Source organism: Muscardinus avellanarius (assembly GCF_963383645.1).
Source record: "Muscardinus avellanarius genome assembly, chromosome: 3".
NCBI lineage: Eukaryota > Metazoa > Chordata > Mammalia > Rodentia > Gliridae > Muscardinus > Muscardinus avellanarius.
This window is the reverse complement of record NC_137788.1, coordinates 148,052,252-148,074,134: the sequence shown is the minus strand read 5'-3', so window position 1 is coordinate 148,074,134 and position 21,883 is coordinate 148,052,252. Positions and strand designations below refer to the sequence as shown.

Below are 21,883 nucleotides of genomic sequence, written 5' to 3'. Positions count from 1 at the left end.
TTGCAAGTTGAGGCTGTACCCCCAACATCTGTATATTTATTAATTGGCAAATTATATGCAGATATTTTCTATTAATATGTACATGCATTATTAAACACAGAAGTTTATAAACAATGACATAAATGGGAATAAGCATCTGGCCACAATGGCGCACGCCTTTAATCCCAGTATTTGGGAGGCTGAGACAGGAGGATCACAGGTTCAAAGCCAGCCTCAGCAATTTAGTGAGACCTGCTCATTGTGATAGCCATATGTTATCACTGTAGCTAATATCTCAAGGCACAATATACATTTAGGGTAAGGTTTGTGATTAATAATAATAGAGAGCATGTTTCATTGCCTCTGGTTTTATTTTCTTGATGCCGGGAATTGAATCCAGGCTTTCCTGCCCGCTAGATAAGTGCTTTATTATTGAGTTATATCCTTACCCTCAAATTCATATTTCAATGGCTTTGTTTAATTCCAAATTGTATTTGTGCAATTCAGCATAAAATTTGATGAAATTGTCGTGTGTGTGTGTGTGTGTGTGTGTGTGTGTGTGTGTGTGTGTGTGAAGGGGGAAGGGTACTGGCCTGGCCAATAATTTTTTAAAATGTACAGAAAGCTAAAGTTTCTGAAATTGGATTCTATAACATAAAGGGTCTAGAGGGATTAAAACCCGGTTAGAGCCCGGCGTGGTGGCGCACGTTTGTAATCCCCGCGCTTGGGAGGCAGAGACAGGAGGATCGTGCAGGTTGGAAGCCAGCCGCGCGCGCTGGCTTAGGAGACCCTGTTTCCAAATAAAAATGTAAAAATAGGTCTGGGAGTGTAGCCCGGAGGTAGAAGGGCTTCCAGAAACCCCAGTACCACCACCAATAATAATAATAATAATAATAATAATAATAATAATAATAATAATAATAAATTAAAAAAATAAAACCCGGTTAAATTTTAAACATTCGAAAGCCCTCCAGGTGCAAGGCTAACATTTCTAAGCTGGGCGTGATGGTGCAGGCTTGTAATCCCAGTAGTTGGAAAGCTGATTCAAGGAGGATCGCAGGTTCGAGGGCAGCCTCAGCAACTTGATGAAGCCCTCTGCAACCTAATGAGACCCTGTTTCAAAATAAAAGAATAAAATCGGGCTGCAACAGGACACTAGGACAACCTAGTGTCCTCTGCAACCTAGTGAGACTTAAACAGGGTCTAAGCTGTAGGTTTGTTAGCGAGACCTGTTTCAAAATGGGTTCCATCCCCAGTAAACACACACACACACACACACACACACACACACACACACACACACACTTTCTGCCCCTTCTACCCTGGAGTCCTGCGCACTTCCATCATCCATCAAACGCGATCCTCTGCCCCGGAAACTTCAGGACACGCCCCCTTGGCACCACCCCTTTAAATTTTAAAACGAAGGCTCGGGCCAATGACCGTGAAGTTTCTCCCGGAACCCAGCGCCTCGCCCACGGTCACGCCCTCAACCAATCCAGACGAGGCTTCCGCCACCGCCCTCCCAATCAGCGCCGAAAGTGGCAGCGCCTACGTGACTTACGTAAGACAGATAGCCAATAAGAGCTGATCTCGGGAACCAGCTTCGCCAATAGTAGCGGCGCCCGGGGAGCGCGGGAGCCTTTGGACCCCGAGCCCTCAGCGGAGAATGGCGCTGGTGCCCTGAGGCCCGGGTCGGCTGACGAGCCGCGCGGCCGACATGCCCGGCTGCCACAAGGTGCTGCTGCTGCTGGACACGGCGGGAGGCGCGGCCCGGCCCGGCCCGGTGCGGCGGGCCGCGCTGCGCCTCCTCACCTACCTGAGCTGCCGCTTCGGCCTGGCCCAGGTCCACTGGGCCTCCAAGTTCTTCGACTCGCAGGGGGCGCGGAGCCGGCCCTCGCGCGGGTCCGACTTCCGCGAGCTGGGCACGCGCTCCTGGGAGGACTTCGAGGAGGAGCTGGAGGCGCGGCTGGGGGAGCGCGCGGCCGGCGCCCCCCTGCCCGGCCCGGCGCCCCGGGCGGTGCACACGCACGGCGCCCTGATGGAGACCTTGCTGGACTACCAGTGGGACCGGCCGGAGATCACGTCGCCCACCAAGCCGGTCCTGCGGAGCCGCGGGCGGAGGCTGCTGGACGTGGAGGGCGAGGCCAAGGAGGCCGAGGCCGCGCTCGGGGGCTTCGTGCACGCCGTCTTCCTCCTGGCGCCCTGTCCGCGCTCCGAGAGGGAGCTGCAGCAGTTCGTCTCGGGGTTCGAGGCCGAGCCCCAAAGCCTGCCGCTAGCTCCCAAGCAGGTGATGGAGAGGTTGTTGCCCAAGAGAGTCCAGGAGGTCATGATCGCCCGAAAAATCACCTTGTACTGGGTGGATACCACCGAGTGTTCGAAGGTAAGGCCACAAAAGCCGCAGGTTTGTCGCACGGCGCGCTCTCTCCCTGCTAACGAGGACTTGGCAGCGTCTGCGGAGGGACCCAGAATGAAAGAAAGAACGAGACCATGTGCCCTGCGGGAAGGAAAGCCCTGTTGTCGCAGTTAAACAGGGACGGTTTGCACAACAAGACGGGAAGGCGCTTGGTACCTGCCAAGTAAGAGCATTTAAGGGCCTTCTAAGCTGCTCTCAACCTTTAAGGCCTCACACAAATGACAGCTGGGTCGTGTAACCTCTGAATTTCCATGCTTTCTCTGTGTGTGGAACCCCTTCTCCATTATGTCCGAATCATACACATTTCTCACTTTCCATCTAGTTTGAAAATACCTCAAAGGCAGGTCTTACACGTGTATCTTTGTACTCCTCCACAGATAGGCACCTAACACTGTGGGTGTTCAGTAAATAGTTACTGACTAAATGAGTAAATTCTTACAACTTAAGTCTTCAGTGGCTAATTTGGAGTTTTGTTGAGGCATTGGAGATCCCTGCTTTTTATGCACTGTAAGTGCATATTTTTTTGCCTTTGTCATTGTCCTCATGTCAATTAGTCAGCAGATACTCATTGATAAACTACTGCCTTGGGTACGTATTATTCTGTTTTAGCTGCTGGGGATATGATGGTCTAAGTAGTTTACCTTCTAGTGTGGAAGATATATTAACCAGACAATGCTAACACATTAAACAGATGAGGGAGTAAGTGATAGGATTTCAAATCCTGCTCTGAAGAAAATAAAGCTGGGTGGTGGGGGGGATTGGGCAGTCAGGCTGGGAAGTAGAGGCAGGTGGGAACTTTATATCAGGGAAGGCCTTTTTGAGTAGAGAGACTTGAGTGGTAAAGGAACTTGAAGGTTAGGAAAGAACATTGTAGGCATAGACGAGAGCAGGTCTGAGGATTTGAGCTAGAAATGAGTTCAGTTTGTTTCAGAGAAGAAAAAAAAAAAAAAAGGCTGGGAGTACTAAGTAAGCCCTAAAGAACAGAGAGGGCAGTAGAAGTCAGAAAGAAGAGGCTAATCTGTAGGGCCAAGGTCTTCAGGGTGGATTGTGTTTCAGTCCATGAGAAGGCTTTAAAAGGTGAAAGATGTGATTTCACCTATTGGAAATACAGGTCACTAAACCAAGAGTGGGTTAAATTGCAAGATTAAGTGGACAACCAACAGGTCCTTTTGAACACACAGGGAAAGCCAGGTATTTTGGTGTGTATACCTGTAGTCCCGGTATTTGGGAGACTAGGACAGAAGAATCTCAGGTTCGAGGCCAGCTTCAGCAACTTCATGAGACCCTATTTCAAAATAAAGAATAAATTAGGGCTGGGAGTGTAGCTCAGAGGCAGAAGGCCATGGGTTCAATCCCCAGTACCATATACACACACAAACTAGTGATATAGTTTAAGATTTCCAATTTTTTTCACATACAAAGCCCAAAAAAGGCTCTGCAAATACCAAGTAAAGTAGCAGTGGTTTGTCAACAAAGAGGAAAGGAAAGGGCCAAAACAAAAAGTTTAAGAGAGTGGTAAACATTTGGGGGAAATGAAATCCTAGAAATTAAAATGTGTTAAGACAATAATATATAGCCCATAAATGTTTGATTTGACTTAATTGATATCAAATACCAAAGACTTTATTCTAGAATTTTTTATATTAAATACTGGAAGAAATAATTCTGAGCAGGTATTCTGATCTTGGAGATTATTTTTTTCTCCTTTTTCTCTTTTTGGAGTAGCATTAAAATAAGTAGATTTGCAGCTGGGTATCGTGGTGCACGCTTGTAATCCCAGTACTTGGGAGGCTGAGACAGGAGGATCGCGCAGGTTTGAAGCCAGCCCCAGCTGCTTCCTGAGGCTCTCAGCAACCTAGTGAGACCCTGTTTCCAAATAAAAATATAGAAAATAAGTCTGGGAGTGTAGCACGGAGGCAGGAAGTCCCAGGGTTCCATCCTCAGTAACACACACACACACACACACACACACACACACACACACAGTAAATTGAAGATTGAGTCTTAAAGATTCCACCCAGCTCTGACATACCAAATAATCTTTAACATTTCTGGAATTTTTTTTTTTCTGCTGAAGATCTATCTTTTTCTATTCAAAAGCTTCTACTCAGCCACACTATGGAAGCAGAAGGGAATTTTAGGCAGTTTTTGACTTTGGGGAATTTACAGTCTGGGAAGAAAAACTGGGAGAAACAGAGCCTGGACTCATATGGGGAGTGGAGCAATACAAGCACAGAGATCCTTTGCAGATGGGACAGAGTGAAGCATGGGAGACCCTGACACAGTTTCAACTTTGTCTCTGACTTGCTCAATGGTGTTTGTTACATACCTGCAAGGTATGCTGGGGGCTGGTTTACCATCAGGAAGCAATCAAATATGGTTCCTGCTCTCTTGGAGCTTAAGGTCTAGTGGACATTTGCAAATCCCCAAATAGGAAACGACCACTGTGAACCTACCATCTGTCATCCTGTAAGATGCATAAAAATGAAGAAAAAGTAACCATATTCTATAACTTATTTTAATCATGTGCATATGTATCTAATCAACAGTTAATGTTTATTGGGGGCATGGTGATACATGCCTGTAATCTCAGTACTTGGGAGGCTGAAACAAGTTCAAGGCCAGGCTCAGCAACCTAGGGAGACCCTGTTTCAAAATAAAGCCAAGCATGGAGGTGCACAGAGTCTCATCAAGTTTTTGAGGTTACCCTCAAACCTCCAATCTCTGTCCAGGCCTCCCAGGCACTGGGATTTCAGGCATGCACCTCCACATTCCGGTCATGTTGTTGTTATTAGACAACAGAGACTCTCTTACTATTTCCTTGCACTTCGTGGTTATGCAATAGAAATATGTTGAAAGAAGTTGACTAAAGAGTCACCCATGAAGGACTGAGGTAGGGCTTTTCCAAAGGTAGCAAGATTTGAGCTAGATACAGATGTGTAATAAGCATTTGGTTGACAAAGAAGGAAGTGGAAACACAGGAGATAAGATCAGCACAAACTTGGGAGCTTTGTAAAACGTGGCCCGTTTAGGGAATAGCTAATGGTTCAGTGTGCCCAGAAGGTAGGGATGGGTGAGGGAAATAGAAGAAAACGTGTTCTGGAAAACTTAGCACTTGGTTGTGAGAGGCTTTATGGTCATACTGAAGAGTCCCCTTTCTCCTGAGAGCAGGAGTCAGGGCACAGCCTTCATAGCTGTGGTAAGAGTTCAGCAAGGTGGTGAGGGCTTCTGTGGAGTGGGGAAGATGGACTGGAGAACAGCCATTTGGCTCCGGCCCAGACCTGCGGTGGGCAGGGCAAAGTTAAGGTCACTGTCTAGGGACAGTGTCCTGGCCCTCCCATAACACCTGATCATCTTTGACTTAGGTTGTGCAAGACAGAATTATTTTTATTAATATATAATGGTTTTGTATTCCTTCTGACTCTAACATTTTATAAATGTTATTATGATTTACACCAGGGATGTGCATCACTTCTCTTCTTTGATAGAAAATACAAATGAAAGCTGGGCTTGGTGGCGCACCCTTGTAGTCCCCGGTACTTGGGAGGCTGAAACAGGATCACAGGTTTGCAGCCAGCCTCAGCTACTTAATGAAGCCCTCTGCAACTTAGACCCTGTTTCAAAAATAAAGAAAAGACGATAGGGCTGGGGATGTAGCTCAGAGAATGCCCCTGGGTTCAGTTCAATCCCCAGTACTGACCAAAAAAAAAAAAAAAAGAAAAGAAAAGAAAAAAAGAAAGAAAGAAAATACAAATGAAGTCTATTTTCACTAAATGAATGCTTTCTAAAAGGTATCTTATACAATAATTATGTTCTTGTGCTGTTAAGTAATGGATATTGGCCACTGTTTGGTTCAATGAATGTATTAATGATGTAATATGATCCTTTAATGTTGGTAATGACTTTACTTGCTCCAGATTTCCTTCAGTTTTGTTCATGAGTACCTAGTTTGCACCAACCAAACCTCTTTGGCATTTTTATTTTAGTTGTGGGAATCCCCAGACCACATTGGGTACTGGACAGTTTGTGAGCTGCTCCGTCATGGAGGAGGCACTGTTTTACCATCTGAAACTTTCAGCTGGACTTTTACTAAAGCAGAGAAAACCATGCTCGGGGATGAAGGAAAGCCATCAGGTGTATCTCACCTCTCTCCGTGGACTTCAGCTCTGCCAGCTGATGCCACTATAAACCGTTTGCTCTGTAATTTTGAGTATGAAGCCTCATTTCCACAGATGGAAGGAACATTAATTCTCCCTCTTAAAGGTAAGCATAATTTTAGTTGTTGTTTTCGAGCCAACCTCAGCAACTTAGGCTCTCAGCACCTTAGTGAGACCCTGTTTCAAAATAAAAATAGAGCTGAAGATACAGCCTGGAGGTAGAGCACCCCTGGGTTCCATCCCCAGTACCACACATACACAAAAAAAGTAAGCAAAATCAAAGGCACCATGGGAAGCCTTATATTCACACAGTACTTGTGCTCTCTCCCCACCCCGCTTTCCTGTTTCCCTCCTTCCCAATACGAAGTGTCCAGGTTAACAATGTTAAAATCACGTGGATAGCCGGGCGTGGTGGCACACGCTTGTAACCCCCGCGCTTGGGAGGCAGAGACAGGAGGATCACGCAGGTTCGAAGCTAGCCCCGCGCGCTGGCTTAGAAGACCCTGTTTCCAAATAAAAATGCAAAAATAGGTCTGGGAGTATAGCCCGGAGGTAGAAGGGCTTCCAGGAACCCCAGTACCACCAAAAAAAAAAAAAAAAAAAAAAAATCACGTGGATACACATAGTTGCATGTAGCTTTTCCATTAATTAACCTCGGGCTTCTTCCTCCCCTTCCCTTCCTTTCTGGCTTTTCTGAGGTTTCCCCTCCATTATCTGGAGTCCCTCTGGTATCCCTAATGCTCCCTAGCTTGAGCATATTAGAGAAAACATGTCCCTTCTCTTTCCGTGCTTGGCTGATCGCGCTTAACATAATGTTTTCCAGGTCTTTCCATCTTCTTATGAATGACATGATTTTATTCTTTAATGCTGAGTAGAATTCCATTGTGTGTATTTCCCGTAATTTTGTAATGATGGACATTTAGGTTGGTTCCATATTTTCGCTATTGTGAATTGTGCTGCCCTGAACATGGGTATGCATATGTTACTGTAGTTCTCTGATTTCAATCCCTTTGGAAAGATACCAGTATTGATATAACCAGATCGATCCATTTCCAGTTTTCTAAGGAATCTCCACACTGATCTTCATAGTGGCTGAACTAGTTTGCACTCCCACCAACAGTGTAGGAGAGTTCCTATTTCACCACATCCTTGCCAGCATTTGTTATTTGACTTTATGCTTGCCACTCTGATTGGGGTTAGATGAAGTCTCAGTATAGTTTTGATTTGCATCTCCCTGATTACTAATGATGTCAAGACAAAATTTAAAAAGACTGGGGAGCCGGACGTGGTGGCTCACGTTTGTAATCCCAGCGCTTGGGAGGCTGAGACAGGAGGATCACACAGGTTCAAAGCCAGCCTCAGCTACTTAGTGAGACCCTGTTTCCAATAAAGTATAAAACAGGTCTGGGAGTATATAGCCCAGAGGTAGAAAAGCTCCTGGGTTCTACCCTCAGTACCACCAAAAAAAAAAAAAAAGCTGGGGATATGTCGGTAGAATGCCCCTGGATTCAATCCCTAGGACCACACCAAAAAAAAAAAAAAAAAAAAAAAGATAAAAGAAACAATGATTGACTAAGAAAAGAAAAATTATGCTTATAGCCAGGAAAAGCCAGCATGTTGGAATCTTCATAAATTTGCTTCACTATATGATTTGCTATATGGCAAATCTCAGTTCTGAATAAATTATATATTCCCACAGAAATAATACCAATATACATCAAACTATGTTGTACATTATGTACAGTTTAAGGAATTTTCAAGAGTACTTTTATTTAAGCAATTCCATCATTCAGTTTTTAGAATTTAAACTGAACTAGAATGCCCCTGAGTTTAATTCCCAGTACTGCAAAAAAAAAAAGTAGTATTGCTAAGTCATAATTATTGAGAAGTTCTGAAATCATATCTTGCCCTTTGTATATAGCTTTTCCCATGGAGCTGAATGAACTTGCTGTGATAGTAAGCTGACAATAGAAGAAATCCGATTTCTAGTTGAGGTACTAGTTCACATTTCAGTGAAGTGACAGTACTAGTACCTCAACTGGAAATCTGATTTTTTTTTTCATTTTTACTATTAAATATCTTTTTAATAATCATTGTTTACAATTTTAATGTTCTTAGCCGGGCATGGTGGCACACACATTTAATCCCAGCACTTGGGAGACTAAAACAAGAGGATCACAAGTTCAAAGCCAGTCTCAGAAACTTAATCAAGACTCTCGGCAACTTAATAAGACCCTGTTTCAAAAACTAAAAAAAAGCTGGGGGTGCAGATCAGAGGTAGAATGCCCCTGGATACAATCCCCAACACCACAAAATACTTGAAGAAATTTTTTTTTTTATCCAATAGACAAAGAGATTCAAGAAACATGGACAGTCATCTTAGAGCCCTTGGTCATGCATCAGAGACATTTTCAGAAACCAGTGAGGATTTTCCTAAAAGGCACAGTGGCCCAGTGGTCTCTCCCAGTGTGTGGCATTCTGGGCACTGACAGCTGGATGCTACAGAGTCCAGAGGAGAACAAATCAACTCAAAGGCTGTTATTTCAACAACTGGTAAGCAGTCTGACTGCTGAAGAGTTACATCTGGTAGGTATCCTCCAATTGCTAAATAATTCTTGTCTAATAACACATGGTAACATGAGATAAATATGATTATAAAAATGCCAAGGGTTGCTCTCCATTAAGTAGTCTCAGTAAGCCGGGCGTGGTGGCGCACGCTTGTAATCCCCGCACTTGGGAGGCTGAGACAGGAGGATCGTACAGGTTCAAAGCCAGCCTCAGCTACTTAGTGAGACCCTGTTTCCAAATAAAATATAAAATAGGTCTGGGAGTATGGCCCGGAGGTAGGAAGCCTCTGGGTTTCATGCCCTGTACCACCAAAAAAAAAAGTAGTCTCAGTAAAACTGATTACATTTTTGCAAATAATATTGTATGTCCTATAATATCATGACAACAGTGCTCATTAGCAAAGAAACCCTTTATAAAATTGTATATATCTTGAATCCAATAAGTACCTTGAATTCACGTAGGAAAAAATGGAATGGTTGAATTAGAGTATGAGGTAGTGAGTGACTTCTTGTTATTTTTTTAAATATTCTATGTAGAGCCGGGCAGATGGCACATGCGTGTAATCCCAGTACTTGGGAGGCTGAGACAGGAGAATCTCAGGTTCACGGCCAGCCTCAACAACTTGTAAGGTCCTCCAAAATTTAGTGAGACTCTTTCAAAACACAGAATAAAAAATAAGGCTGGAGGTACAGCTTGGAGATAGAATGCTCCTAAGTTTGATCCTCAGTTCCACAAAAAAATAAAATAAAATAGCCGGGTGTGGTGGCGCACGCTTGTAATCCCCGCGCTTGGGAGGCAGAGACAGGAGGATCGCGCAGGTTCGAAGCCAGCCGCGCGCGCTGGCTTAGGAGACCCTGTTTCCAAATAAAAATGTAAAAATAGGTCTGGGAGTGTAGCCCGGAGGTAGAAGGGCTTCCAGGAACCCCAGTACCACCAAAAAATAAATAAATAAATAAATAAAATAAATGTTATATACATTATTTTTTATTTTCTTGTGGTACTGGGAATTGAACCCAGGAACATTCTACCTCTGAGCTACACCCCCAGCCCTATTTTATTTTTATTTTGAAACACGGTCTCACGAGGTTAATGAAAGTCTTACTACTTGCTGAGGTTGTCCTGGAATCTGCAATCCTCCTGTCTCAGCCTCCCAAGCACTGGGGTTACAGGTGTGGGTTTTGAAGTCTGATGTGCCTGACTTCTCCCATACTAATGGAACCCTGAACATGTTACTTCTTCCTCAGCCTCAATCCCTCCACTATGAAGTGGGGGTAATAACCATTTTCAACTCAGAGTGGTTGTGAAGATTCAGTGAGTACATAATAAATGCTTAGTAAATATTCCTGGCAGCATTAGGTTATTCTTATTTATAAACTGAAGCTTTAACACTGTATCATTAACAAATTCCGTTTGCCTCTATTAGCCAGTTATCATCCTATCTTTTATTAAGCTGGATTCCTCAGGTACCTTGACAACAATATTCTCAACTAATTAGAACTACTTTGCAGGTTGCCAGTGTGGATCCTGGCGAAGGCTGGCCTCCCATCACCGGCGTTATTTCCCCGCTCTCTGCCAGTACTATGGTTCTCACTGTGTTCCACACCAAGGAGGCTGAATTTCAAAGACATTTTCCCCAAACAGTTGGGGGCGGAGGTCCCCAGGATACAGCTTCCCTTTTCTCGGACGTTTTGGATGGTGTACTGAATCAGATTTGTGATTCATTTGAAGACCCTTCTCCTGGTAAGCTGGGAGGTGAGTGGGTGTGGTGGTGAGCGTGCAGGGTTCTTTTCTGAGTGTGCCAGCCCTTGCAGTGATATAGGAAGCGAAGTCATCAGCTGAAAATCAAGGCGTAGGGACTGTCGGTGCTGAGGAGAGGGGAGGTATTGTTGGAAGGCTTGAGCAGGATGGCGAGTAGCAGGAAACAAGGAAGGCCGCCTAGTGGGTCTTGAATATAAAATAAGGTCCCGCAGCAGGCTGGTTTGTCTCCAGCTGTGGTCACTTGCCAGGGACAGTGACAGAGAAAGCAGGGAGCTGGCCTGACCAGGTTTAGGATTTTGCCAAATAAGGATAATGAGGCTAGAGAGGAGTGACAGGTTCCAAAGTGTGAGCAGAAAGTGTTGATGGTGACTGTTCATGGAATCAGGCAGAAAAGGAACGGAGTTGAGGGCAACAGAAGGGCGGAGGACGGTGACAGGTCCTTGGCTTGTTAGGGGCCTGAGTGCTGCTGGAGCACGTGTGCCAGCTGGAGGCATGTGCATCTGCATTCACTCCCAGATCTCAATGCCTCCTATGGGGGCGGTGCTGGGGATTGCGCGTTACCACCGAACTTACACCACAGCCCCACTCTCATAGACCTTTATTTCCTTTGTCTGAAATTTTGGATATGATATAGCAAATGTAATTAATGGGCATTAGTGCTATAATGTGGTGATTTTTGTTGTTGTTGTTGTTGTTTTTTATTTAAGAAATACTCAGCCGGGTGTGGTGGCACACACTTGTAATCGCAGCATTCAGGAGGCTGAGACGGGAGGATCACGGTTCACGGACAGCCTCAGCTACTTAGTGAGGTCCTCTGAAACTCAGTGAGACCCAGTTTCAAAATAAAGAATAAAAATAGGGCAGGGGTGTAGCTTGGAGGTTGAATGCCCCTGGGTTCCATCCCCAGACCTGCAAAAAAAAAAAGAAAGAAAGAAATACTCTAGGCTGAGAATGGAGGATCACGGTTTGTGGACAGCCTCAGCTACTTAGGCCCTTTGCAACCCAGTGAGACCCTGTTTCAAAAAAAAGAAAAAGACTAAAAAATCGGCTGGGGGTGTAGCTGGGAGGTAGAATGCCCCTGGGTTTCATTCCCAGTACCGCAAAATAAATGTATGCATGCATACATAGATACATAGATACATACACACATACATACATACAGTAAAAGGTAAAGGTCTGGCATGTTGGCGCACACCTATAAACCCAGTACTTGGGAGGCTGAAACAGGAGGATTGCAGGTTTGAGGGCAGCCTCAGCAAGAAGCAAGACTCTTAGCAACCTAGTGAGACCCTGTTTCAAAACCAAAAATATAGAAATAAAAGGGCTGAAGGTGTAGCTCAGAGGGAGAATGCCCCTGAGTTCAATTCCCAACACCACAAAAAAAATTGAAGAAAAGGGAAAAAAGGTGATGATGGTGTGGTGAAGGGGGTTGATAGGCTGGATGGAGTTCGTGGGCCTGTGGAGAGAAGGGTGAATGGCGAAGAATGCACGAAAGCTCTGTAAGAAGCAAGCTTGTGGCCAGGCAAGCCCGAGGGTGTGGCTTGAAGGGCGTGGGGTGTACCTAGCCTTGTTCCTTTGGCTAAGTATATTTAGTTGTGCTCTTAGTCCACTTCAGATACAGCTGCTGCTACTATTAGCATGTTAGAAATAATTACATAGCAACCAAAACAATATGATATTTTGTACTGATTTCAGTACCTTCTTTGCCAGTCATGTGTAGGCTATTTGCGTTACAGGAAATTTGTGATGCAGTGGAACAGACTGTAGTTTAATTACTTATAAAGTCTTAGAAATGGGTCAGAAAAAACTGTTTTGGGATGTGGTAAAAGAAGAATTGGAGCATTTTACCAGAACTCCATACTCCAGCCCGGCCCATGGATTCTTTGAGGGTGTAAATCAGCATGCTGACTTATTGCCCAGACTGCCCCCCACATTCTGTCCTGGTGAGGTCCTACTCGTGCATCCGTACCCAGCTCAAATATTCTCCAGGGCAGCTTCCTTGTCCTTGATAGTGTACTAGCATTTGTCCATATCTCCGTGACAAGACTCAAGAGCAGATCTACCTTCTGACACTTGGGACTCCTTTTAAAGTTGGCGCTCTAGAGTTTGATCATCTCAGTATGAATTTGAATACACTTTAAGGATTTGGCTTCCAGGTTGTATGGCATTTCTTTTGTCTGGGGTTTTAGAAGGGTATCCTAGAATTACCAAATTTAGTGAAGAACCTGTTAGTCTTCCCTGACCACCCCTGTCCACCAGGCTTCCTCTCAGAGACCTGTCCTGAGGTTTCACAACACGGCGCTGCCTCACACCATTGCAGATTTACCTACTGGGTGCAGCACAGTTGTCACAGTCTACAGTTTTATGCTGCTTTTATATTATTGTATTTATTCCTGAATTAAAGACACATTTAAGAGGTACATCATTATGGTCAGAAAAATGGTTTATTTACCCATTTAGAGGAACGTGTCAGAAATAAGACGAAGGAATTTGTTGCTAGTAATAAGAACAAAAAATTAAATCATTTTTGTATTTTTCATAGACAACATAGGCCTGCAGGAGTTGGTGCAGACGAAGAACCTTGTTAGTGGTCCTGCTGTATCTGTCCTCCGGAGGGAGGCATTCCCAGGCAGGAGCGAGCGCTTGGACTCTGCTGTGGTCTAACACCTCCTTTCTTCTCCTGCCTGTCCTTTGTTCCACAGGTGCCCCTGTTCCAGAGTGGGCCCAGCAGGAGCTTGGTCGCACCATCCCTTGGAATCCAGCTGTAGTGGAGAAGTGGTTTCCTTTCTCTAACAGCAGTGGTGCCAGTTCAAACTTGATGGAGTCATTTTGGTAAAACTTTATTTCTCTGGTCATTGGTTATCGAAATCAACTCTCAGTTATTGGCATGTGAGTTTAAAAATTTCCAGTTATGAAATTTGTTGTCGGGCATGGTGGTACATGCCTGTTATCCCTTGGGAGAAGGGAGGCAGGAGGATCATAAGTTTGAAACTCGCCTGAACAACTTAGTGAGACCCTGTCTTAAAAATTAAATAATAAGCCGGGCGTGGTGGTGCACTCTTGTAATCCCAGCATTCGGGAGGCTGAGACAGGAGGATCGCGGTTCACGGACAGCCTCAGTTCCTTAGTGAGGCCCCTTGAAGCTCAGTGAGACCCGGTTTCAAAACTAAAGAATAAAAAATTAGGTCTGGGAGTGTAGCTCAGAGGTAGAATGCTTCAGGTTCCATCCCCAGTACTGCAATAAAATAAAATAAAATATAGAGCTTAGTGGATTTCTTAAACAAAATATAAAAATTTAAACCATAAAGGAAACAATATATTTGATCATAATAAATTTAAAATTTTTGTATTGTTAAAGTACAAAAACAGAGCTCACTTGTAATCCCAACATTTGGGAGGCTGAGACAGGAGGATCCGGGTTCATGGACAGCTGCAGCTACTACTTAGTGAGGCCCTTTGCAACTCAGTGAGACCCTGTTTTAAAATAAAGAATAAAGAAAAAAAAAAAAAATAGGGCTGAGGGTGTAGCTCGAAGGTAGAATGCCCCTGGGTTCTATCCCCAGTACTGCAAAAAAAAAAAAGTACAAAAACAAGTCATAGATGGGTGGTTGCAATTCATATAAGCAACGAAAAACCGGTTTTCAAATTAGTACAGAATTCCTCGAATCACTAAGACAAACAATCCAATTGAAAATTAAAGCCAGGCATAGTGTTCATACCAGTGAACCCAGCTACTCTGGAAGCTGAGGCAGGAGGACCACAAGTTAAAGGCCAGCCTCGCCAATTTGGCAAAGCCTTTTCTCAAAATAAAATAAAAAAGGCTGGAGATGCAGCTCAATAATCAAACTCCCCAGGTTTCAATCCCCATTAGGAGAGAGAAGGAGGAAGGGATTTTTTTTATTGGGTAAAGAATAACAACAAAGCCGGTCGTGGTGGTGCATGTTTGTAATTCTAATACTTGGGAGGCTGAGACAGGAGGACCACAGGTTCAAGGACAGTTTCAGCAAGTAGTGAGACTCTCATCAGCCTAACCAGACCCTGTTTCCAGATAAGAAATAAAATTGGTGTAGGGGTGTACCTCAGAGGTAAAATGCCTCTGGGTTCAATTCTCAGTGCCACCAAAAAAAAAAAAAAATACCCACAAATTATACAAGGGGAAATCTAATAGCCAGTAGTTCAGATAGAAGTAAATTAAAGGCATAATAAGAAAAACTCCCAGCAGACTCTATTTTGTGCCCCCTTAGATTGCCAGTATTAATAAATGTGATGCTAGCACCTAGGGAAATGTGAATTTTAGATAGTGGAAGTACAAATGATTACGGCCATTTTATTTAATTATTTTTGTGGTGCTGGTGCTGGGAATTAAACCAAGGAGCACTCTACCACTGAGCTACCTCCTAGCCCTTTCAGAGTGTGTGTGTGTGTGTGTGTGTGTGTGTGTGTGTGTGTGTGTGTGTGTGTGTGTTCGTATGTGTTACTGGGGATTGAACCCACGGACATTCTACCTCTGAGCTGTACCCCTAGCCATTTTTTGTTTTGAAACAGAGTCTTAGTAGGTTGCTGATAGTCCTGCTACATTGCTGAGGCTGCCTTTGAACCTTTATCCTGTCTCGGTTTCATAAGTACCAGGACTATAGGTGTTTGCCACCACTCCTAGCTAGCCCTTTCACTTTTTATTTTGAGGCGCAGGGTCTTATTAAGTTTCTGAGGGCCTCACTAAGTTGCTGAGGCCAGTCTCCAACCTGTAAACCTCCCATCTCAGCCTCCCAAGTACTAAGAATTATAGGCATATGCCTTCACACCCAGCTTGTTTTATTTTTAAGGCATTTTAGAGCTCGGCATGGTGGCATATACTTGCAATCCCAGGTACTTGGGAGGCTGAGGCAGAAGAATCACAAGTGTAAGGCCAATCTGGGCAACTTAGTGAGACCATGTCTCAAAATAAGAAGGGCTGGAAGTGTAACTCAGTGGTAGAACACTTGCCTAGCTGAGCATGAGTGAGCCTTGGGTTCAAGCGCAGGTACTATCATCCAAAAAAACCACGTTTTTGAAAATTAGAGCTTTGGTTTCATACTAAACAACTTTACTTCGCAGGTTATTACAAGCTGCCTCAGCAAATAAGGAAGAGTCTCCCAAAACTGAAAGTGAATTAACACGTTGCCTCTCCGAGCTCTACCAGAGAAAATCTCGTGAAGAATCTATAGTTAATCAAGAAGACAGCAAAAAGAAACGTATGCACATAGACTGTTAAGACAGTCTTTTATTTATTTATAGTTGTATATTTTAAGAGACTGACATCTCCGAAATGAGTATACTTAGCATTTGATATATGTAAAAATCATTGAAATGTTTAGTTACCAAATACTCATTATTAATATCTAGCTGATTTCTGAGTTAGACAGCTAAAGGAAGGGTTCTCTTTCTACCCCGTGTTATGGGTAGAAAGAGATGCAAAACCACTCTGAAGGGAGATGCCTCATTTCCGCGCTGTCTCACAGTGGTCTGGTTGTGCAGACAGGACGGTGAGTTGGCCTTTTCTCATGCCGTTGTTTCGCTAGGCGGCATTCCCCGCACACCAGTGAGGCAGAAGATGAATACCATGTGCCGTTCCCTGAAGATGCTGAATGTTGCAAGGCTGAATGTAAAGGCACAGAAGCTGCATCCGGATGGCAGTCCAGACGTGCCTGGGGAGAAGGGGATCCCAAAGATGGCCAGTGGAAGAACATTAAGAAGTTCCAAACTTAAGGGTATCTCTCCATTCTATAGCATTTCGGTGTCTGTATTTACTCTTTTATACCCTTCATTTATTAAAGTAACTTTTAATCATCTTTTAATTTATTGAATACTGTGCTATGTGCCAAATAGTATGATGAATATATTAAATGATATAATGTCCTATTCTTAGACATATGATCTAACTATAGAGATAAAACTAATGAACTAACAAGCTTATATATGTTTGACATGTATAATCTATATAATGAACTAATACATGAGAGTAAAACAAAATCATTGTCCACCAACAAGAGCAGGAGTCAGGAAAGGAAGGTCCAGCCGGGAATGGGGTAAGGAACCTTCTAGGGTGCCCCTGGAGCCTGGCTGGATTTTCAAGAACGGGCAAGTGTTAAAGGCAGAAAGATAAAAGCATTCCAAATGGGGTATTAGCACAAGTAGTCTCAAAGAAGGTCTACATCTTAGCTCTAGGACAAGTGGTTAAAGAAGTTTTACATTTGTGGATAAAGAGAGAGAGAGGTCGATGAGTGACCTAGGGCTACGTTGAAGTCTTGAAAAAGTGGCAAAAGAATTTTGTCCAGCAACTTTTATTTTCTTATTTGCTATTCTTCCCCCCCCCTTTTTTTTTAAATTAAATTATACATGAGATTCCCATGTGTTTCCAATTCTCCAGGGCACATTCTTAACCCATGGTGATGGTGCCAGTCCTTATAAACATTGGAACAATAATTGTATGATGACCTTTGAGTTCCTTTGGGTATTCTGGAATGAAAGTTTTCTCTTGTTATAATCCCCTGTTAAATCCAGGAATTTTCTTGTTGGTTCTTTCAAATTTTATACATAGATAATGATGTCATGTCATCTTTGAACAGGCAGTTTTATTTTTTTCAAGCTTAAAATTTTAACATGTATGCTTGATTCACAAAGCCTTAATGAGTCACTTATCTCTGTACTTTCTCATTTTGATGCTATTGGGATCTTGAACTGGGTAGTCCTTTGTTGCGTGGCCTGTCGTACGACTACAGGAAGTTTAACAGAAGCTTGTCCTCTATACACTAAATACCAGTAACCCATCACTAGCACTGCCAGTGGAGGCAGGCCAGACATTGTCAGATGTCCTGTGGGGAGGCAAAGGCTCCCTGCATTGACAACTACCACCTTAAGTTATACAAGCCCTTGAGCTGAATATGATCACCAATTTTACTTTTTTCCCCCCCTACAGATTTTAAAACTGAGGAAGAGCTACTTTCTTACATACATGAAAATTACCAGAAGACTGTGGACACAGGAGAAATGTTGTATTCATGTGCTCAGAACTTGATCTCAACCATTAAAGTGTTCCTAAAATCGAAAGGCACCAAGGAATTAGAAGTAAGAAAGTCGGGATAATGTTATCATAGGTGTAGTGTTTGGTTAGCTGTTGATGGCTTTGGTTCATGTATCTTGGGACATTCCTGTTGTGCTGTACATGATTCAAAAATTATAAGATGAAAAAGGAAATGAATACAGTTCTAAGTAGCTGAGGCTGGCTTCGAACCTGCGCGATCCTCCTGTCTTAACCTCCCAAGTACTGGGGTTACAAGCGTGCACCACCACGCCTGGCTTATGAATACAGGTCTAGATTTTGGAAGGTAGATAAGATGAACAGGTAACAGAAATCAAACAAAAGGGTCAAAAGGGGATAACTGGTAATTACTTAAACTTCCTTTTTAATGAAAACCCTATCCTCATCTGGGCTGCATTAATTAAACTCTAGTGTGTGTGTGTGTGTGTGTGTGTGTGTGTGTGTGTGTCTGCACTTCAGTCACCAAAAACTCTTTTTTGGGGGGGTGCTAGAGATTGAACCCAGGGATATTTTAGCTCCAAGCCGTACCTCCATCCCTATTTTATTTTTTATTTGTGTGGTTAGTGGCAAAAGCAGGCTCTTCTCTAAAACAGAGAGAATTGTTTATAATACTTTGGCTTCTTATCACTACTTGCAGAACCTTCCTTTTAAGTTGAAATTTGCAGGCTTCCTGTACCCTTACCTACTTGTTAACAAATGCCCTTTTTTTGCAGTGCTAGGGATGGAACCCAGGGGCAATCTACCTCTCAGCCACACCCCTAGCCCTATTTTTTATTTTTTGTTTTGAAATAGGATCTCACTAAGTTGCGGAAGGCCTCACTAAGAAGCTGAGGCTGTCCACAAACCTGTGATCCTCCAGTCTCAGCCTCCCAAATGCTGGGATTACAAGCATGCGCCACCACACCCTAATGCTTTTTATCAGTTCTTTTTAAAGATGTAAAAGAATACTCATTTCACTATTTATTACAGTGAATGAAGAGGAAAATTCGTAATGGCATATATTTCCCTTCTTAGGGCATTAGTCATTTGTGAAAGAAATTAGAAATAATATTAAGTAACAGTATTCTGCTATATAATGATTTTGTATTTTCAGGTTAACTGTCTGAATCACATAAAAAGTAACCTCTTAAAAACTAGCAAAAGTCTTCGGCAGAATCTAGGGAAGAAACTGGATAAGGATGATAAAGTCAGAGAGTAAGTACCTACCCCTTTTATTTATCTATTCACTTTTTAAATTTTACCATTACTTCAAGACAAAACTAAGATTTACTTGAATAAGTTTTCTTTTTTCTTTTTTGTGGTACTGGGGGTGGCTACACTCCCAGACCTATTTTTTATATTTTATTTGGAAACAAGGTCTCACCAAGTTGCTTAGAGCCTCACTAAGTAGCTGAGGCTGGCTTTGAACTTGTGCCGATCCTCCTGTCTCAGCCTCCCAAGTACTGGGATTACAAGCGTGTGCCACCACGCCCGCTTTTACTTGAATACGTTTAAAATTGCCAATTGCTTGAAGATTTTTTTTTTTTCATTTTTGTTGTCTGAGTTGCAGATAATTTTGTAGCTGATTCTTTGAATTTTATTTTATTTTTTTGTACTAGGGGTTGAACTCAGAGGCATTCTACCTATAAGCTAAACCCCCAGCCCTTTTTATTATTTTATTCTGCAACAGGGTCTTGCTAAGTTGCTGAGGGTCTCAACTAAATTGCTAAATCTGGCCTCCAACCTACAATTCTCCTGTCTCAGCTTCCCAAGTACTGGGATTACAGGCATGTGCTACCGCACCCAGCTTCATTTCTTATATAAATAGATTTATATGTCCAGCAAAAGTTTTCAAGAAGAGGGGCACTAAAAGTAAATGTGACCGTGTTTTTTTCTCTGGAGGTGTCAGCTTCAGGTGTTTCTTCATCTGGAGATGTGTCTGCAGTGCCCTTCAGTACTAGGAAGTATGGATGGGATGGAACAAGTAGTGGAGGAGGTAAGCTCTCAGCTCAGTGCCTCGGGAACACGCCATTGTCTTTTTAGCTGCGGAGAGCACGTGATCATTTCCTAAAATCCTCTTCAGGTGACAGATTTGCTGCGCACAGTGTGTGTAACCGAGGACTCAGCATACGTGGCAACGTTTCTGGAGGAGATTTTGAAACTGTAAGTTTGTTGACTGCTAACTTTAAAAAATTGTTTGACCAAGATCTACACAAGGTAGCGTCTCAGAATTATGGGGCTATAAGGATTATTACTCCTGTGTGTGAGGGAGGGAATCGAGGGGGTGAGGTTGTAATCCTTTGTTCATATGTAACCATTTTCACAGGTATATCAACTCGCTCCCAGAGATGCTTGGACATCTTTACCATAGCCTCGGGTTTGTGATTCCCCAGAAGCTGGCCAGTGTCCTTCCTACAGATTTTTTCAGTGATGACTCCATGACACAAGAGAGCAAATCACCACTTCTCTCTGGGCCTCTTTCATCGGGTGCTCACAGTTCAGTGCTGGGTGGCACTGAATCTGATCAGCTAGAGGAGCTCCGTACCAGATCAGCCAAGAAGAGGTAGGCACCCGGGCATCAGAGGAACTGCTTGCATTGGCTTAGCTTGGGCGGAGGGCGTGTTTAGATAAGTCTAGATGTGTCTGTGTGAGGTGTTGGATTAATAGTCACTCTCATCTGAATCACAGAAGCCAACTTTGGGGGTTCCTACCAAGTAGTATCTGGCCTTCAGTATTACCTAGGGAATCTATAGTATTTATTTTGTAGTTCACAAAAGCCCTCTTTACTATCCACATAGAGTCTCCAGGAAGTAGGAGCTTTTTATGAAATAATCTTAATATTTCAGCTTATTTTTTTTAATTCCCCTTGATGCTTTTCATTGTTATTAACGAATTGATTTTTTTTTCCATGGTACTGGGGATTGAACACAGGGACATTCTACCTCTGAGCTACATCCCAGCCTGATTTTATATTCTTTATTTGGAAACAGGGTCTCACTGAGTTGCGGAGGGCCTCACTTAAGTAGCTGAGGCTGGTTGCCAACCTGTGATCCTCCCGTCTCAGCCTTCCAAGTACTGGGATTACAAACATGCACCACCACACTTGGCTGTAACGAATTAATTTATAGTGCCTATTTTTTGAAGTTCTGGGTTTGCCTTTTTTGTTTTGTTTTTCTTTATATAAATCTAGACCAACTCTAAGATAACTGGTTTTTATTCAAATAAGACTTTAATTCAGACCCTAGTTCCATTCAAATTTAACTCCATATAACTTCTGTTAGGTTTTTACTGTTTCTTTCTATTTTTTAAAAGGAAAAATGCACTTATAAGACATAAAAGCATTGCAGAGGTTTCACAGAATCTTCGACAAATTGAAATTCCTAAAGTGTCCAAAAGAGCTACAAAAAACGTAAGTGTAAGCTCCGATAAGTAAGAAACAACACTAACAGATTTGTTCTTCTAGCTCCAGTTGACACAGTAAATAAGAATGAAAGGCCCTTAGTTGATAAGTCCCTACTTTTAGGAAAGGAACTTAGTAGGGCACAGAATGTACAAGCTGAGTACTCTTGGTCTGAAATAGTGGGGCCAGAAGAACTTCAGATTTCAGAGTTTTCTGATTTTGGAGTATTTGCATACAGTGTTGATGCTCAAAAAAATGTGGATTTCAGAGCAATTTAAACTTCTTTTGGATTAGGGGGTGTTCAACTGGTATTAAATATTCTTATGAATATATATTAAACTGTAACCTAAGGAATGAAGAAATACAAATTTGTGAAGAGGTTACCCATTTTACCCAAGGATGTGATAGAGGTAATATGAAGAAAATCAGCAAGTAAAACTTAAGAATGAATGAATAAATTTTAAAAATATTAATGCATATGTGTACTTTTATACTTTATATAAATATGTGCATATATGCACATTTATATATTTTTGTATTTTATATACATA

The 21,883-nt window shown here is 42.9% G+C and overlaps 1 protein-coding gene across 1 annotated transcript in view; it reads left to right on the top strand.

Moving 5' to 3' along the window:
• Positions 1-1,696: 1,696 nt before the first annotated feature.
• TICRR (TOPBP1 interacting checkpoint and replication regulator) overlaps positions 1,697-21,883 on the top strand; it is a gene marked incomplete at both ends in the record, with an annotated part of 39,726 nt that continues 19,539 nt past the window's right edge. Inside the window, 13 exons of the mRNA XM_080691121.1 lie at positions 1,697-2,359; positions 6,379-6,655; positions 8,897-9,135; positions 10,626-10,869; positions 13,578-13,707; positions 15,970-16,106; positions 16,434-16,622; positions 17,831-17,979; positions 19,047-19,147; positions 19,835-19,928; positions 20,016-20,095; positions 20,259-20,495; positions 21,245-21,341. Coding sequence (XP_080547247.1) covers positions 1,697-2,359; positions 6,379-6,655; positions 8,897-9,135; positions 10,626-10,869; positions 13,578-13,707; positions 15,970-16,106; positions 16,434-16,622; positions 17,831-17,979; positions 19,047-19,147; positions 19,835-19,928; positions 20,016-20,095; positions 20,259-20,495; positions 21,245-21,341 — 2,637 coding nt within the window. The remainder of the gene's footprint in view (positions 2,360-6,378; positions 6,656-8,896; positions 9,136-10,625; positions 10,870-13,577; positions 13,708-15,969; positions 16,107-16,433; positions 16,623-17,830; positions 17,980-19,046; positions 19,148-19,834; positions 19,929-20,015; positions 20,096-20,258; positions 20,496-21,244; positions 21,342-21,883) is intronic.